Below are 19,353 nucleotides of genomic sequence, written 5' to 3' on the forward strand. Positions count from 1 at the left end.
CAAGGCTCTGGCTCTTGGGCTGGTATTTATAGATTTCCTGAGACAATGCTGGCCAGTGACAACAAATGATTAAGAGATAAAACCCTGACACTTTAACCTATAGGATGAGTTTTCTCCAAGCATGGACACAGGCACACCCACCTGGCCCACTTGGACTCCAGGGCATGTTCAGACAAAACCTGGGCAACGTGGGCAATTTCCTGAAGACCCAGAGCTGCTGGCTCCTGCTCCATTGTCTGATTCAGAGCACATTCGAGGCTTTTTGGCCCTTCAGGACAGGCACCCAAAGCAATACAACATAATAGAAGCTAAGGACAGGAAGTAGAAGAGGAGAAATGTGGCTATTTGGAACCTTCCCTTTGCAAATGTGTGTAAGCATTAGGGGATGGTAGGCTGAGCCTTTCTGATGAATCAGCAGAACAGAGAAACCAATTGCTTCTCTTTGAGTAATTACTCAGCTCTGTGTTAGGGCCCAAATTCTATACATAGTGAACAAATGAATAACTGTATCCTTTAATGACAGAATTTCTTTTTGCATGCATAAGTCACTTTGAGCTGGCATGAGATAGCTGTAATGATTCCATCAGCAGCTGCCTTAGGCAAGATCTGACCAAATGGAGGAACTTGTTCAGGGCAAGTGTTTCTGTTCACTACCTTTCAAGATTAGATATTGAGTAAGATTTCTATAATAAATAAAGACTCTTCTCAGCTGATCTTCAACACACACTGGGCTTTGATCTTTATTTTCCAGCATTTGGTGGAAAAGAGTATTTGTATAATTGGTTTATGAACCCTGAGCCTGTTCTTCATTGGTAGTCATGTCAAAGCCCAGACCAGTGGATAGTGCTTGCTCCTCACCTCAATCCTGAGTTCAGCCCTATCATTGCTCCAACCAACAACCTCTACTAGCCAAAGCACATGTACTCTGACTCAAAATCAATGGAAACTCCTTTCCTCAAATGTGAACATTAGCCAGGACAGACTTGTGACCGCTGGCCTTTGTGTATGTGTGACCGTTTGAGGCTGTGCCTTTAAGAAAGAGACAGTGCTGGGACACTATGGCTGAATGTTTTGGAATGTTAACCAAAACAACCAGATATTCTAAACTAATTTCATTGGTGGATTGGTAAAAAACGCAGTTTTAAGCTTAGGTGCAGCTGGGACTTTCCTCAGTTCTCTCCTTTCCTTTCTCCTTTCCAGCTTGTCCGCTTCTGGGCTCCCTGCCAGACTGACCTTGGACAGATAAGCAAACTAAGGCCTACTAACATGTTCTGCTTTATTAATAATTGCTCTTTTTCTCTCTTTCTAACCCTCTTTGGGGAAAAAGGGGGAGAGAAGGGGGTACAGGGGGGGGAACCCTCCTCCGGGGGGGGGGCGGAATTTAGTTGCTGTATTATTGTTTCTTTTTTTTACCTTGCTGTATATTTCTGTGTATATATTGTAAATACTGTAAATGTGCTGGAGGTGGTGGAGTCCCCATCCCTGGAGGTGTTCAAGAGGGGATTGGATGTGGCACTTGGTGCCATGGTCTAGTCATGAGGTCTATGGTGACAGGTTGGACTGGATGATTCTTTGAGGTCTCTTCCAACCTTAGTGATACAGTGATTACTTGGTTAAAGTCCCTGTTTTAAACATGAAACAGAAAAGATTGCATTTCAATGCTGTTCACTTCACATTTTTCACAAGCTGGCACTTTAAAAAAGAAGTAGTATTTGGGCAGGCTCTTTGAAGGTGAAGAGTAAGCGTAGGAGCAAGTGCAGAAATTTACTTCTGTGTACGTAAACCTTTCACACGTGCGTCTGTAAGCGTAGTGCACACTCAGGAGCTGACAGGAGGCTTTCTTCAAGTGGAAGGGGGGGGGCTGGCTTCCTGCTGAAAGATGCTAAAAATGGAGATCTTCTGGAAAATCCAAAAATGAACTGGTGCTAGTGCAAGACAGCATTTTGTGGAGTGAATGTTTAGTAAGACATCAATAGGGAAAGATGAGTATCTTCTCGAATACTATATATAATATTTATTCCTAAATTCAGAAACAAGCTCTATTTGTGAAAATAGATCTTAACTGACAGCTGCTTGATTTTGATTGTGTGGTCCTCTTTTTATAGGAGTGATGTAGGTCATTTGCATCATCCTGTCTCTTGGAAAAATGCTGTCACTTCCTGCCTTCATGTGTGAATCTTCCAGGAGCTAATTTTTACCTTTGCTTTGGAGGGAAAGTGTGTACCTTGGAAAGAAACAGGAGGTGATCTCAGGTCACAGTTCACCTTGGGGATAAGGGAGGGAGCAGCTGCAAGCAAAATAAAATGCCAGATAAATAAAGTAAATTAAAGGGGACAGGTTCTGGGCTAGATCTAGGTGAAAACCAGAGCAAAACAGAAATGGTTGCTGTGATTACTGAATGGCACAGTTTATGTTGACGGGAAGTTAAGTTTGTTCTTCCCTGTGGTGTGACAATTGTAGATGGGCAAGTCTGGTAGCAAGTCTTGTCCAATTTCCACTCGCAGGCTTGTTCCATATCTTGTTACTGTGTGACCATTGGAGGCTGTGCCTTTGAGAAAGGGACAGTGCTGGGACACTCTGGCTGGATGGTTTGGAATAGTAACAAAAACAATCAGATATTCTGAACGAATTTCACTGGTAGATTGGTAGAATGCAACTTTAAGTTTGAGTGCAGTTGGAATTTTTCTCAGTTTCTCTCTGCCCTGCTTTTCCAGCCTGTCTGCTTCTGAGCAGCCAGAGTTTGACCTTGGATACCAGATAAGCACTAATCCTGCATGTGCTTTTTTGAGGCCTAACAAAATTTCATCCTCATTAATTACCTTTTCTCTCTCTCTAGCCCTTTTTGGGAAAAAAAGGGAGGTAGGGGGAGAGAGGGGGGTACAGAGGGGGAACCCTCCTCTGTCCGGAGGAGGGAGTTTTGTTCCTGTATTTTTCTTTGCTGTATATTTCATAGTTTCATAGTTTCATTCAGGGTTGGAAGGGACCACAAGGATCATCTAGTTCCAACCCCTCTGCCATGGGCAGGGACACCCCACACTACATCAGCCTGGCCAGAGCCTCATCCAGCCTGCTCTTAAACACCTCCAGGGACGGGGCCTCGACCACCTCCCTGGACAACCCATTCCAGGGCTTCACCACTCTCATGGGGAAGAACTTCCTCCTCACCTCCAGCCTGAATCTCCCCACCTCCAGCTTCATTCCATTCCCCCTAGTCCTGTCACTACCTGAGATCCTGAGAAGTCCTTCCCCAGCCTTCCTGTAGCCCCCTTCAAATACTGGAAGGCCACAATGAGGTCACCTGGGAGCCTTCTCTTCTGCAGACTGAACAGCCCCAACTCCTTCAGTCTGTCCTCATAGGAGAGGTGCTCCAGCCCTCTGATCATCCTTGTGGCCCTTCTCTGGACACCTTCCAGCACCTCCAGATCCCTCTTGTAATAGGGGCTCCAGAACTGGAGGCAGTACTCCAGGTGGGGTCTCCCCAGAGCTGAGTAGAGGGGGAGAATCACCTCCCTCGACCTGCTGGCCACACTTCTCCTGATGCAGCCCAGGATCTGATTGGCTTTGCAGGCTGCAAGTGCACACTGAGAGCTCATGTTGAGCTTTTTGTCCACCAGCACCCCCAAGTCTCTCTCCTCAGGGCTACTTTCCAGCCAGTCACTGCCCAGCCTGTATTTGTGCCTGGGATTGCCTCCACCCAGATGCAGGACCCTGCACTTGCTCTTATTGAACTTCATGAGGTTGGCTTGTGCCCACCTCTCCAGCCTGTCCAGGTCCCTCTGGATGGCCTCCCTTCCCTCCAGCTGTCTGCTGCACCACACAGCTTGGTGTCATCAGCAAACTTGCTGAGGGTGCACTCAATGCCACTGTCCATGTCCCCCACAAAGATGTTGAATAAGACAGGTCCCAGGACTGATCCCTGAGGGACTCTGCTTGTCCCTGGCCTCCACTGGGACATGGAGCCATTGACAGCCACTCTTTGGGTGCGGCCATCAAGCCAGTTCTGTATCCATCCAGTGGTCACCCATCCAACCCATGTGTCACCAGCCTGGAGACCAGGATGTGGTGTGGGACAGTGTCGAGGCTTTGCTCAGCTCCAGGTAAATGACATCAGTTGCTCTCCCCTCAGCTATTAATTTTGTCACCTGCTCATAGAAGGCCACCAGGTTGGTCAGGCAGGATTTGCCCTTGGCAAAGTCATGCTGACTGTTCCAAATCACCTCTTCACTATTCTTTTGAGCGAGTAGTGACTCCAGGAGGATCTGCTCTGTGTATATATTGTAAATACTGTATATATTGTGTATAAATATAACCTGCCTTTCATTTTTGCTTGTAAATATAGCATTCCTTTTGCTTCTCCGACTGAGTTAGCTGTGGTTTCTTTTCCTCTTTGTGGGGGAGGGAGAGCTAGGCCTTCTCTCAACCCACTACATACTGTTGCAGCTTTGGGAATTCCACAGTTTCATTTGAGTTATCTCATAAATGGACATTTTCCATGTGTGTTCAACCAGAATTCTTTATTTCTGTTGTTTTTACCTTCTGTGGCACAGTCTCTGCTCTTACCCTATTCAACACTTGCCCCTCAACTTCAGAGGGCAGGATATGTAGTGATAGGACTAGGGGGAATGGAATGAAGCTGGAGGTGGGGAGATTCAGGCTGGAGGTGAGGAGGAAGTTCTTCACCATGAAAGTGGTGAAGCCCTGGAATGGGTTGTCCAGGGAGGTGGTTGAGGTCCTGTCCCTGAAGGTGTTTAAGCCCAGGCTGGATGAGGCTCTGGCCAGGCTGATGTAGTGTGGGGTGTCCCTGCCCATGGCAGAGGGGTTGGAATTAGATGATTCTTGTGGTCCCTTCCAACCCTGACTGATACTATGATACTACTGACTTGTCGTCCTCTCAACAGTTGTCTTTCCTTTGCTCTTGCTGCTCTTCAAGCCAAACTCCTACCAATGTCGATGAGCACATGCAGTTGTTCTCGCTGTCTCTGCACTCTCCCAAACACCCTTTTGTCACTATTGCCCATTGACAGTGTGTACTAACAGGCACTTTCAGAGTTTGTCCCACTGCTTGGACCCAACCCATCTTCATTTCTACTGCTCACTTTTAAAATTAAACAAATTGACGTTCTGTTTGGCAGAGCTTTATCACAATCTTCAGCCTTTCCTCCATCCCATCTGCTCCCCCAGCTGCTCAGTCACACCCTGCCCTCCATTTTCAGTGTGCTTAACCGTAGATAAATAAAATAGCCGGTAACTGTTAGTCAGGATGTGTCACTTCCCTTCCCACTGTCCCATCTGCTCCTCGCTCTCTCTCCGCTTTTCACCCGTGCTCTTGTTTTCATGCCGTCCCATTATTTTGGGCAAATGGCTGCATTGCGGATGACCCAGATTGAAGGGATTCATTGAGGTGTTCCCTCTTGGTAACGGAGCTGTTGCCAGAGTTCAGGGGCAGGTACTTCAGAGTTGGCCTATCTTTCATCTAAGAACATTTTCTGAAGAAAGGACTTGGAACTGCTTTCAAGGTTGGCTGGGTGGTCCTCACTTCTGTAGCGAAGTAAACAGATCTGGGCCATACTCCTCAGTTGTGATGCAATGGGAGATGGAAACTGAAGTTCACATCCTTAAATTGTACTAGTGAAAGGAACCAGAGGGTGATTAGAGGAACCAGAAAGTGATTCAGGGAGGTGGTTGGGGCGCTGTCCCTGGAGGTGTTTAAGACCAGGCTGGATGAGGCTCTGGCCAGGCTGATGTAGTGTGGGGTGTCCCTGCCCATGGCAGGGAGGTTGGAACTAGATGATCCTTGTGGTCCCTTCAAACCCTGACTGATACTATGATTGTCCCCTGGAACTCAGGACTGGTGAGGCCACACCTCAAGTATTGTGCTCAGTTTTGGGCACCTCAATACAAGAGAGATGTTGAGGTGCTGGAGCGAGTGCAGAGGAGCTCAATGAAGCTGGTGAAGGGCCCGGAGAGTAGATCTTATGAAGAGAGACTGAAGGAGCTGGGGCTGTTTAGTTTGAAAAAGAGGAGGCTGAGGGGAAACCTCATTGCTCTCTACAGCTACCTGAAAGGACATTGTGGAGAGGTTGGTGCTGATCTCTTCTCCCAGGTAATCAGTGATAGAACAAGAGGGAACAGCCTCAAGCTGCAACTGGGTAGGCTTAGACTGGATGTTAGGAAAAAAATTTTGATGGCAAGAATGGTCAGACATTAGAATGGGCTGCCCAGGGGGGTGGTGGAGTCACCAACTCTGGATGTGTTTAAAGGTTGTTTGGATGTAGTGCTTGGTTTAGGGGTGAACCTTGTGGAGTAGGGTTATTGGTTGGACTTGGTGATCCAGAGGGTCTTTTCCAACCTGAAAGTTTCTGTGATTCTGTGATCAGTAACATTTCCAAGCATGTTACTGATACACATAATGGCATCACCAGTAACCCTCCTGTACTGCAGCAGCCTTACCCACAAATATTTTACCCAACGATCCTCTCCCACTACAAATCCTCTCAAGCAATACATAACAGGCTATTGGAAAGCGTCATTAATTTAGCTTTTGTAAGGTAAAAATAAGGCACCATTATGTTGACTTTTAAGTATTGCTTTCTCTAGTAAAAGCTTCAGGAAACTTCAAGAATAGAGCTTTAATAACTGTAGGAAGCACACTTATTCCCTTCTCATTGTTGTGGTAGGGCCAAACTGGCCCAGCACAAACCCATACAGGCCCTGATGTGTCTAGACACGGTCCCTCTCTCCTGCTCCCTCCTGCAGGAGTTGGGGCAATGCAGGAAAAGGGACAAAAGAAATGCCCCAACATGTTTGGCTAAACAAGCCTCCTCCTGGGATAAGAGCGTGTGTACTGGCCACTGCTTCTCCCAGACTAGACCTATGTTTCTGTCTTTTATGGCCACAGCCTGGCAGAGTCTCTTTTCACTGGGCAACTATTTGCTGGCTTTGGTTGCCCTATTGGCCCAGTTGAATCTTGGGCAAGTGATAAATATAGGCTGACTTTGTATTTGCCTTGCCTTGCCTGCTTGGACCTGCCTTGCTTTAATTCACCTTGCATCGAGGTGCCCTGCCTTGAGCTGCCTGGTCCAAAACCTGGGACAGAAGCCATGAGCTCTACACACTGCAAGCTTGAGAAGCTATGAGCCTTAGGGTCCAGACCTCACTTCCACTTGCAACTAGAACTCGAGCTGTGCCTCAGTTTACCCGAGAAGATGCAAGAAGCCCTTCATGGAAAATGTCTTGTACAGCGTGCTGTCCTGCTGAAGCCAGACCAGCCCTGAGACCTTGGGGCATTCCTACCATCAACCAGTTGTGCCTGGCACAACAGAGCGCCCCAAAAAGCCTCAACAGCTGACACAGCAGCAGCACTGCCCTAGTTGGGGTAGAACCTTTCACGAGTAATTAAGTGTCTCCCCAACACTGACTTTGCCAGACCAACTCAGTTAGAAGCAAATGAAGCTGTATTTACAAATAAAATCTACACTCTATGATGGAATGCAATGAATGTGTACAAAATAGACAGGAGTTACAATATTATACAGATATTTGCAATTACTCACAGAATCGTAGTATCAATAAGGTTGGAAGAGACCTCAAAGATTATCAAATCCAACCCCTTCATCCAGGATGAGGACTTTCTGTCTGAAACTTTTCTCTGTCAGATTCTGTCTTTTAAACAAATTCATGTCTAAAACAGATGTCTCGGTCCGGAGAGGGGAAGAGACTCAAGTTCTTTTAGAACATTCCCGTGTTGTGAAATTAGAGGCACAAACGAGGCCAAAGTATCAACAGCTAGACTATTTGTTACATAAATAAAGTGGACATAAGAAGGGGAGAGGGAGAAAATAGAGAGGGAGAGAGAGAAGAGAGAGAGAAGAGGAAAAGAATTATATTACCACACCCCTCATCCCCCCCAAGACAGTTTGAGTCTGTGGAGGAAAGGTGCTGCAGGAGATGTTGGGTCTGTAGAGAAACGGTGCTGAGGCTTTTGCGGGAGAAGAGCTGTGGTCCTCTGGGAAGATGTTGGGTTGGTACAGGAACGGTGCTGAGGCTCCTCTGGGCAGCCTGGGTCTGTAGAGAAAGGGTGCTGAGGCTTTGGCTGGAGAAGAGCTGTGTTCCTCCGGGCAGCCTCTTTTCTCCGGAGCAGCATTGTCCCAGCTTTCCCTTCTCAGCGGCATGCTCTGTCTCCTGTGTTTTCCTTCATCTCCATTTTTCTCCCCGTTTTTCTCCTCTGTTTCTCTCTACAAACCAGTAGTTGCTCCAGTCTTTTATACAGTTTTTAGTCCTTAGGTATGTATTCAAATATTGTCCCTCAGGAATTCCAGGGGCAGGAAATAATCCTTAGGTCGTTTCCCTGGAAATCTTTCTGTGTATTGCTGTGTGTTTGGGCAAGATTTTGGATGGAGGGGGAGAATCTCCGTCTTCCCTGTCTCCATGCAGACAAGCCCCCCACATTCCTTACACATCAGGAAACAGGTGGTAAAAACCATTGTGTCACCCTGCCCAGGATACTTGATGGGTGGAGATTATCTTGCCCTAAAGGCGTGATGGCTCGGTCCTTGGGTCTATTGTTGTAGTCCGTGTTATCACGATGCAATCACAAGCTGATTTGCATCCAGACAGGATTCTTTCCACCTTCTTTCCAGTGGCTCTGCTATCAGTTTATCTATGTTGACTCACACCAAGAGAGACAAACTTTTGGTCTCTCACACCAGGCAGCACATTCCAATGACTCATGACTCTCTCAGTGAAGAACTTTCTCCTCACCTCCAGCCTAAACTTCCCCTGGTTCAGCCTGAGACTGTGTCCTTTTGTTCTGGTGCTGGTTACTAGAGAGAAGAGACCAACCCCTTCCTGGCTACTCCTGAGCCTCCTCTTCTCCAGGACAGGTGTGCCTACCTCTGGAAGGGTAGTTAAAAAGAAATAGCTATTGTGAATTTCTGGTTTACTCCATGAAGATGGACATTTGTTTAAATTGCAGCAAATCTAATTCCTTTACATGTGACTTGTTGAAGTATTTTTAGTGTGAGCAAGATGAATAAACATCACTGACTTTAATCTGTCCCAGAGCAGCTATATAAATGGCATCTGTTACAAATAAAGAACATGTAGATATTTTGCATCTTCTGAGCGTTTGCCAAGAACTTACCAGCTAATTCTGTCAGGAGAGGCTTCTTACTATATAGAATCATAGAGTCAGTAAGGTTGGAAAAGACCTCAGAGATCATCAAGTCCAACCTATCACCCAACACCTCATGACTAATAAATCCATGGCTCCAAGTGCCACATCCAATCTCCTCTTGAACACCTCCAGGGATGGTGACTCCACCACCTCCGTGGGCAGCACATTCCAATGGCCAATCTCTCTTTCTGGGAAAAACTTTCTCTTCACCTCCAGCCTAAACTTCCCCTGGTGCAGCTTGAGACTGTGTCCTCTTGTTCTGGTGCTGGCTGCCTGGGAGAAGAGACCAACCTCTGCCTGTCTACATCCTCCCTTCAGGTAGTTGTAGAGAGCAGTAAGGTCACCCCTGAGTCCAGGCTAAGCAACCCCAGCTCCCTCAGCCTCTCCTCACAGGGCCTATGTTCCAAACCCCTCACCAACCTTATTGCTCTTCTCTGGACACCTTCCAGCAAGTCAACCTCCTTCCTAAACTGAGGGGCCCAGAACTGGACACAGGACTCGAGGTGAAGCCTAACCAGTGCAGTGTGCAGGGGCAGAATGACCTCCCTGCTCCTGCTGGCCACACTGTTCGTGATGCAGGCCAGGATGCCATTGGCCCTCTTGGCTGCCTGGGCACACTGCAGCCTCATATTCAGCCTGCCATTGACCAGCACCCCCAGGTCCCTCTCTACCTGGCCGCTCTCCAGCCACTCTGACCCCAGCCTGTAGCACTGCATGGGGTTGCTGTGGCCAATGTGTAGAACCTGGCACTTGGATGTGTTCAATCTCCTGCCCTTGTCCTCTGCCCATCTGTCCAGCCTGTTGAGGTCCCTCTGCAGAGCCTCTCCACCCTCCAGCAGATCAACTCCTGCCCCCAGCTTGGTGTCATCAGCAAATTTACTGCTGATGGACTCAATGCCCTCATCCAGATCATCAATAAAGATGTTAAAGAGCACAGGGCCCAGCACTGATCCTTGGGGCACACCACTAGTGAGTGGTTGCCAGCTGGCTGTGGCACCATTCACCACCACTCTCTGGGCTCGGCCCTCCAGCCAGTTCCTAACCCAGCTCAGTGTGCTCCCGTCATAGAGTTCTGATCGAAGCTAACGTTCCATGTACCAGAGTCCGTTTTGCAGTAATACATTAAAATTGTCCTTTTATGCTTATAACTTGTCATTTATTTGAAGGTTTGTCACTTTATGGCCTAGCAGTTGAGTTATTTGTTATACAAAACTGTCAATTAATTGTCTAGGAATGTTTACTTCTGTTTTGAGCACTTGTTTGTGTTTCAGGTATTTGAGCGTGAATTCTGGTCTTGCAGCAGCTATTAAAGATTAATTACTGCTATTTTTGTCTTTTGATACTGCAGTCACAAGACTTTATTTCCTGCAGCATCAATGTTTTTGACATGAAGACTGAGCAGCTCCTGGTATTTTCCTTAATTCCCATGCCCTGGCTGATGATTATCTCTTCACCCAAAGCAACAAGTCTTTTGCAGATTCAGACATTATGCAAAGAGACTTTCAGCCTGGGGCCATGAGGAACAAGATACTTTTCCTTATGGCATAGCCACACAGTATTTCAGTATCACAGTCACAGTATCACAGTATAACCAAGGTTGGAAGAGACCTCAAAGATCATCGAGTCCAACCTGTCACCACAGACCTCATGACTAGACCATGGCACCAAGTGCCACATCCAATCCCCCCTTGAACACCTCCAGGGATGGGGACTCCACCACCTCCCTGGGCAGCACATTCCAATGACCAATGACTCTCTCAGTGAAGAACTTTCTCCTAACCTCCAGCCTAAACTTCTCCTGGCACAGCTTGAGACTGTGTCCTCTTGTTCTGGTGCCGGTTGCTAGCGAGAAGAGACCAACCCCTTCCTGGCTACAACCACCTTTCAGGTAGTTGTAGAGGGCAATGAGGTCACCCCTGAGTCTCCTCCTCTCCAGGCTGAGCAATCCCAGCTCCCTCAGCCTCTCCTCACAGGGCTGTGCTCAAGGCCTCTCCCCAGCCTTGTTGCCCTTCTCTGGACACCTTCAAGTGTCTCAATGTCCTTCCTAAACTGAGGGGCCCAGAACTGGACACAGGACTCAAGGTGTGGCCTAACCAGTGCAGAGTCCAGGGGCACAATGACTTCCCTGCTCCTGCTGGCCACACTACTCCTAATGCAGGCCAGGATGCCATTGGCCCTCTTGGCCACCTGGGCACACTGCTGGCTCATGTTTAGGCAGCTGTCCATCAGCACCCCCAGGTCCCTCTCTGTTTGGCAGCTTTCAGCCACTCTGACCCCGGCCTGTAGCTCTGCATGGGGTTGTTGTGGCCAAAGTGCAGCACCTGGCGCTTGGACTTGTTGAATGCCATCCTGTTGGACTCTGCCCATCTGTCCAGTCGGTTGAGTTCCCTCTGCAGAGCCCTTCCACCCTCTAACTGACCAACATCTGCTCCCAACTTGGTGTCATCTGCAAACTTGCTGATGACTGTCTCAATCCCCTCATCCAGATCATTTCCTTGTGATGTGCTATCATACTCTTTAAATTTTGTTCTAACAACTGTATATTGGAGGAATCTGAAACTTTCTCATCCTTTCCCCACCTTCTTGCAGTCTTTGTGCCGAATTCACCCCTCAGGTGATAATGCAAAATACAAGTACAGAAAAATGCAAACTAATGTATGGTGGATAGGGACCTGCTTCATTTGCATAATTGGAAGGACAGTACCAAAACCTGATTTTTGTAACTACCATGACTTTTTCTAACTTTACTTGAAAAAATGCAGGGATTGTTAACTGCATCTGCACCCTTTGTTCTGCCCCTCAGGAGCGCTGCTTCTCACCAAGAGTTCGCCGTCGACTTCACGCTGTCCTGGCCTCTGTTAGCACTTCCATGTTGATTTTATCCAATCTAGTGTTTCTTGGAGGAAATCACGTTGGGAAGATCTACTGGAACAGGATCTTTATGGAAGGCAAGTTTATTTTTGTATGCTTTCTAGATAACAGAACTTTCCAAATACTTCTTCGGATGTGCTGCACCAGGACCTTCTTTCAGTGCACTAACTAGGACTAACTTTTTTTTCTGTTGCTGTTCAAAACCACCCAATGCCTGTCTGAGAAAATCTAGATAACTCTGCAAGCTGTGTGACCACAAAGAAATACTGCCTTTCTCTCATCAAGTCTAGAAAGGGACTTATCAGGCTTCTCTGGCAGTGAAGTCACTGAAGACCAGATGACAAATGTGTGACAAATTAGCGAGGTTGGATTTTTTGCTGGTTCTGCTCTGCTTTTCAGGTACATCAGCAGGAACAGATGTACTAAAACAAACCCCATGGAAGGTTAATCCATGACATCTGCATAATTTGCCATAATTGAGCAGTTAAAAGGTGCTTTTTTATAGTGTGGATCTGTTGTCAGCGTAGGACAAGAATTGAGGACAGGGGAACCTGGGGTCACAGTTTCAGCCTGTGGTGCTGGTGAATAAGCAGCATGCAGCGTCGTACTGTGCGCTGACTCAGGAGACAAATCCAGCTTTAAGTTTTTTTGCCAGAGCTCCATGTAAGCTGGACCAGTTTTCTTCTTAGGTTCTTACTGCTACCAGAGACTGTATTGTCAAATAAAGGAGTATTTATTCCTCATGAGGAAAATACTAAGTGGATTCTGTGCCAAGAAGAACTCTCCTACTAAGACTGCCACTATCTGGTAACTCCTTCATGCAGTGTTTTCTCCTCTTGTGATTGGCGGTGGTTTAGAGATCAGCTCTGGAATTCCAAGCTCCTACTTAGACATCCCAAAATAATGAGTAAGCAGCAAGTTATGTGCCTATATATGAATTACTTCTTTATCTTCTGAGCTCAAGCACAAACCTATTCAAACAGCCCTAAGAGAGGTGCAGTTTTCCTGAGTTGTTTCCTCCCTATTCCTCCCCAGCTGTTATTAGGTAATAGCTGAGTAGCTGAGAGAGTAAGTGTGGAAGTGAAGTTTGGTGTCACTTCTCATCTGTTACCACCACCACCACCAACAAGAAGCTTTAGTGAAATTAACCATTCCACATTTATAGTTTCATGCAAATTATTTCATTAATGTAATTTGTATGTTATAAATGGAGCAAGTATGCCTTCCTCAGCAGAAAGGTTGGGGCTGTGCCGTGCTCCCGTGGCGTGCACGCGGGCGCGGCGGTGTGCAGCTTTGGCACAGGACCGGTCACGGAGAGCCCTCGATTCGGCGCCTGACGCTGTTCTGTGCCCCACGGTGCCTGCGAGCCGCCATCCTTCGGCAGGGGAAGGGGTCCCGGCGCATTCGGGGAGCTTGCAGTGTGGTTTCTGCTGTCGCTGCCGGCCTGGGACTCCCAGGTCTTGTGTGTTCAGACTGGCAGGATCTTCCTGAGCTGTCCAAGTACAATTTCTGTTGACACTTTTCAGCTTTTACGTCCAGTTTGCTGACAGAGGATGTTGGGTTTGTGGGTCCTGGCAGTGATAGTTTTCCAAAGAGGAGCTCTTAAGCCAGCTACAAGGTGACAGGATGACCTCACTAACGAAGAGAGATACCCTGAGCTCTACAGGAACCTTGAACCCAAGCACCCAGTGCCTTCTGGGGCTTAACTGCTTTGCCTGAGGACCAGTTGCAGATTTGTATTTGGCCTCAGCCACAGCCCCTGACACGGAGCGGGATGCTTTGGTGTCATTACAAGAGGGATGTGGAGGTGCTGGAACATGTCCAGAGAAGGGCCACAAGGATGAGCAGAGGGCTGGAGCACCTCTCCTATGAGGACAGACTGAAGGAGTTGGGGCTGTTCAGTCTGCAGAAGAGAAGGCTCCCAGGTGACCTCATTGTGGCCTTCCAGTATCTGAAGGGGGCCTACAGGAAGGCTGGGGAGGGACTTCTCAGGATCTCAGGTAGTGATAGGACTAGGGGGAATGGAATGAAGCTGGAGGTGGGGAGATTGAGGCTGGAGGTGAGGAGGAAGTTCTTCCCCCTGAGAGTGGTGAAGCCCTGGAATGGGTTGTCCAGGGAGATGGTTGAGGCCATGTCCCTTGAGGTGTTTAAGCCCAGGCTGGCTGAGGCTGTGGCCAGGCTGATGTAGTGTGGGGTGTCCCTGCCCGTGGCAGGGGGGTTGGAACTAGATGATCCTTGTGGTCCCTTCCAACCCTGACTGATACTATGATACTATGATACTATGAATGTGCAGCTATTGGAAACCAAATTCCTTACTGTGAGTGGCTCAGAGACGAATTTCCTTTGGCAACGGGGGGCAAGAATGTTACTGTGGTAAGGCACTGCAAGATGCCAGCCTTGGGGACTCTAAACACCTTCTTCCTTAAAGCTCATGTGGAGGAAATGAACTTCTGCCTTGGCTGCTCTGTGGCTCTTGGCCCCTGTGGTTCTCCTGCTCTGCAAAGAGTTTGGCTGGACAAGACGCAGCAGGGGAGGTTTAGGCTGGATGTTAGGAAGAAATTCTTCACAGAGTGATTGGCCATTGGAAGGGGCTGCCCAAGGAGGTGGTGGAGTCCCTGTCACTGGAAGGGATTAAAAAGAGACTGGATGAGGCACTTAGTGCCACGGTTTAGTTGATCAGATGGTGTTGGGTGATAGGTTGGACTCGGTGATCTCAAAGGTCTTTTCCAACCTATTCTTTTTTTCATCTTTATTCTCATGCATGATTTTTTTCAGAATGCCAACTTTGCCTTCCATGAGGGATAATGTTTTAGCCAGTAGAACAGCATTTAAACCAGATCAGCTATTGATTGGTTTTTTTCAGTTTGGTCTGTAGGAGATGTAACAAAGTTGACACGTGTATTTGGAGAGCACAATGCTAGAAGGTTAATAAAGTTGTGTATAGTCTGCAGTGTTCTAGCTAATCCAATCCATCAATATATTCAGATCAAGGAGAAGAGGAGGCTCAGGGGTGACCTCATTGCCCTCTACAACTACCTGAAGGGTGGTTGTAGCCAGGAAGGGGTTGGCCTCTTCTCCCAGGCAACCAGCACCAGAACAAGGGGACACAGTCTCAAGCTACACCAGGGGAGGTTTAGACTCGAGGTGAGGAGGAAGTTCTTCACCGAGCGAGTCATTTGTCATTGGTACGGGTTGCCCAGGGAGGTGGTGGAGTCATCGACCCTGGAGGCGTTCAAGGGGAGATTGGACGTGGCACTTGGTGCCATGGTCTAGTCATGAGGTTTGTGTTGATAGGTTGGACTCGATGATCCTCGAGGTCCTTTCCAACCTAAGTTATACTGTGATACTGTGATCAAAGAAATACTACAGTATATACTTTTTGGTCATTCCTTTGTCAGCCCAAGGACAGATGAGATGCTCTGTCTGCTTGTCTTCCACTTGAGTTACTGTCATTGCCTTAACAAAAAGTTAAATGTGGGTATGCTTGACTTGTTTGAAGAAGTAAGGGTGGTGATAGTAGCTGAGCTTTTATTTTGGGGGTTTCATCTTATATTTTCTTTCTGGTGTGATGTAAACAATATAAAGTTCTCATGCATTAAGGTTTTCTCTTGTGCACTATGATGTTGAAGAGCTTTGACTAGAAAAGATGTTCATCAGTATCTTGTGAAGAGCAGTCAAGAAATCTGGCAGGGGACTCCAAAACCTGTACTCTGTGTTATATCCAGATCTGTGCCCTTGCACTTGTTATAATGTCCAGTACATTACTAGGATCTGCTAGATGAGGGAGCTGGGATTGTTTAGCCTGGAGAAGAGGAGGCTCAGGGGACACCTTATTGCGCTCTACAACTACCTGAAGGGAGGTTGTAGTCAGGAGGGGGTTGGTCTATTCTTCCAGGTAACCAGCACCAGAACAAGAGGACACAGTCTCAAGCTGCACCAGGGGAAGTTTAGGCTGGAGGTGAGGAGAAAGTTCTTCCCAGAGAGAGTTGTTAGCCATTGGAATGTGCTGCCCAGGGAGGTGGTGGAGTCACCGTCCCTGGAGGTGTTCAAGAGAGGATTGGATGTGGCACTTGGTGCCATGGTTTAGTCATGAGGTCTGTGGTGACAGGTTGGACTTGATGGTCTTTGAGGTCTCTTCCAACCTTGGTGATTCTGTGATTCTGTGATTACTTTGAGTCAATAATCATTCATTTTGGATTGGAAAGAGAGAATATTCTTGGTGAATTTCAGGTTAAGATATCAAAAGTACTATTATTGCTGTATTTAAAAACTTCTGTATTATTTTGCACAGACTGACAACAACCAAAAATCCCTGCAGTTGTTTGGGGGTGGGGAGGACAGGACATGGTTGCAGGACCAGCAAGAGTAATTTTTGAGGACCTTTAGGTTTTTTGCTTTTCCACTCCAGGCCCTGTTGATCCTCAGTGTTGCAGGGAGAGATATAATTTTGGCCATATCTTGCAGAGGACAAAGTGTAAGTGACACATTAGGATAGGATAGGATAGGATAGGATAGGATAGGATAGGATAGGATAGGATAGGATAGGATAGGATAGGATAGCATAGCATAGCATAGCATAGCATAGCATAGCATAGACTAGACTAGACTAGACTAGACTAGAATAGAATAGAATAGAATAGAATAGAATAGAATAGAATAGAATAGAATAGACCAAACCAGGTTGGAAGAGACTTTCAAGATGATCGAATCCAACCTATCATCCAACACCACCTAATCAACTAAACCATGGCACCAAGCACCCTATCAAGTCTCCTGCTGAACACCACCAGGGTAACCTTGTGCTGTTGTCATAATCACAGAATCACAGAATCACAGAATCAATAAGATTGGAGAAGACCTCAAAGATCATCAAGTCCAACCTTTCACCCAAGACCTCATGACTACTAGACCATAGTACCAAGTGCCACGTCCAATCCCTTCTTGAACACCTCCAGGGATGGTGACTCCACCACCTCCCTGGGCAGCACATTCCATACTGACTGTTTCTCTTCCCTGCCATTGCACTTTCTGGCCCTTGCCATGCAAATTAGCCCATCCAGGAACCTTAGGAGGGCAGAGGATGCTGACAGTTTTACCTTCTCATGTCTGGGGTTTTTTTTTGGCTATACTCAGCAAAAGTCTCACAATGCTCATTAGGAAGTTTTTATATAACTGAACTCATGGATGTGGTGGCACATATGTAACTCATTAGAAAGTGACATAATTTCAGCAAAGACTTGCAACCATCAAGAAAAGTTCTCTGAAGAACTGAGGTAGGCTTTTTCTTCTCCCTTATTCAGGAACTCCTAGGAGTCATGTAGCTGCTATTTCATTCTCATCATTGAATCCTGATTCTTTGTTCTGTCAGCCCCTTTCATGTGTCTTCAGATTTGAACTAGTCCTGACTCTGTCACTTTTTTCCAGATGCTCATTGGGAGAACAGTTCCCAAATACAGAAAGTAACCTTCTAACAGCAGGCACTGGAACACCAGCTGTATTTAATTTGGCAATCATTGAGACTTTCAGGACAGCTTTCTAAACTGTTTACTTCCTGAAAAGTGATGTTAAAACAGAATTGTGGGGGTCCACAATTGCTGCCACTTCCAACATGCTAGATCAAATTTTTTTTAGCTTGTAGGGAAAAAGACCCTTTTTTTTCTCCCCCAAATGCCAGCTCTGTGTGTCAGCTTCAGATCAGAAATTCAAACTGTTCATTCTGGCTCTTACAAAGCCAGAGATGCTCTTAACAATTCTCTTGTGAAGATGCCCCTGTACTCTGCACTGGTCAGGCCACACCTTGAGTCCTGTGTCCAGTTCTGGGCCCCTCAGTTTAGGAAGGACATTGAGACACTTGAAGCTGTCCAGAGAAGGGCAACAAAGTTGGTGAGGGGTTTGGAACACAGCCCTGTGAGGAGAGGCTGAGGGAGCTGGGGTTGCTTAGCCTGGAGAAGAGGAGGCTCAGGGGTGACCTTATCGCTCTCTACAACTCCCTGAAGGGAGGTTGTAGCCAGGAAGGAGTTGGTCTCTTCTCCCAGGCAACCAGCACCAGAACAAGAGGACACAGTCTCAAGCTGCACCAGGGGAAGTTTAGGCTGGAGGTGAGGAGAAAGTTCTTCACTGAGGGAGTCATTCGTCATTGGAATGTGCTGCCCAGGGAGGTGGTGGAGTCACCATCCCTGGAGGTGTTCAAGAGGGGATTGGATGTGGCACTTGGTGCCATGGTCTAGTCATAAGTTCTGTGGTGACAGGTTGGACTTGATGATCTTTGAGGTCTCTTCCAACCTTAGTGATACTGTGGTACTGTGATACTGTGCGTGGGCCACCGAGGAGGCTGATCTCTTCTAAAAGTATCATTGCCTTTGCATCAGGAGTGAAAAGTAGTTCAGAGCTTGTTTTCCCCTTTTTTTTCCCACTGAGGAAGCTTGACAGGATGTTTTACTATACTACAGCACAGTTCTGCTGCATAAGTAGGCAACTTTGCTGGTTTGGCTGCAATTCTGTTTCAGATTCACAAGCAAAGATAGTTGTCTTAGATAGTTTTAGCATCTTTATTTTTATCTCTGAATAAACTTATTTCAGCCATCCTGAAATACTGCCTTAAATAACAGGAAAACAGCGAGTCCAGGAATCCTGCAAAAATACTGACTCATTTGCTCAGTGTTATGAGTGTGAGGAGGTTATTTATATTCAATAGGCAGAATTATTAATAAAAATATTAATAATTTTACTAATAAAACAAAAATCCCACAAAAATCTTAATCAAGCCTATTTGCCCAGGCACTAGTGGTCTCTCCCAGGGATCAGTGCTGGGCCCCATCCTGTTCAATATCTTTATTGATGATCTGGACGAGGGGATTGAGTCCATCATCAGTAAATTTGCAGATGACACCAAGCTGGGAACAGGAGTTGATCTGTGAGAGGGTAGGAGAGCTCTGCAGAGGGACCTTGACAGGCTGGACAGATGGGCAGAGTCCAACAGGATGTCATTCAACAAGTCCAAGTGTGAGGTGCTGCACTTTGGTCACAGCAACCCCATGCAGTGCTACAGGCTGGGGACAGAGTGGCTGGAGAGCAGCCAGGCAGAAAGAGACCTGGGGGTACTGGTTGACAGCTGCTGAACATGAGCCAGCAGTGTGCCCAGGTGGCCAAGAGGGCCAATGGCATCCTGGGCTGGATCAGGAACAGTGTGGCCAGCAGGAGCAGGGAAGTCTCTCTGTCCTGTACTCAGCACTGGTTAGGCCACACCTTGAGTCCTGTGTCCAGTTCTGGGCCCCTCAATTTAAGAAGGACATTGAGACACTTGAATG

General features: G+C 47.1%; 1 protein-coding gene across 4 annotated transcripts in view; it reads left to right on the plus strand.

Annotated features, from left to right (window-relative positions):
• The window catches only part of HHAT (hedgehog acyltransferase), a 272,236-nt gene that overhangs the window by 175,380 nt on the left and 77,503 nt on the right, over window positions 1-19,353 (plus strand). For 3 of the 4 annotated variants that reach the window (XM_068165118.1, XM_068165116.1, XM_068165115.1), the window contains one exon: window positions 11,979-12,123. The exons of the other annotated variant lie outside the window; for it this stretch is intronic. In XM_068165118.1, the coding sequence (XP_068021219.1) occupies window positions 11,979-12,123 (145 nt within the window). The remainder of the gene's footprint in view (window positions 1-11,978; window positions 12,124-19,353) is intronic. 4 annotated transcript variants of the gene reach the window in all.

This window comes from Melanerpes formicivorus, unplaced genomic scaffold (assembly GCF_026170545.1).
Source record: "Melanerpes formicivorus ecotype bairdi unplaced genomic scaffold, bMelFor1.0.p_v2 SCAF_84, whole genome shotgun sequence".
NCBI lineage: Eukaryota > Metazoa > Chordata > Aves > Piciformes > Picidae > Melanerpes > Melanerpes formicivorus.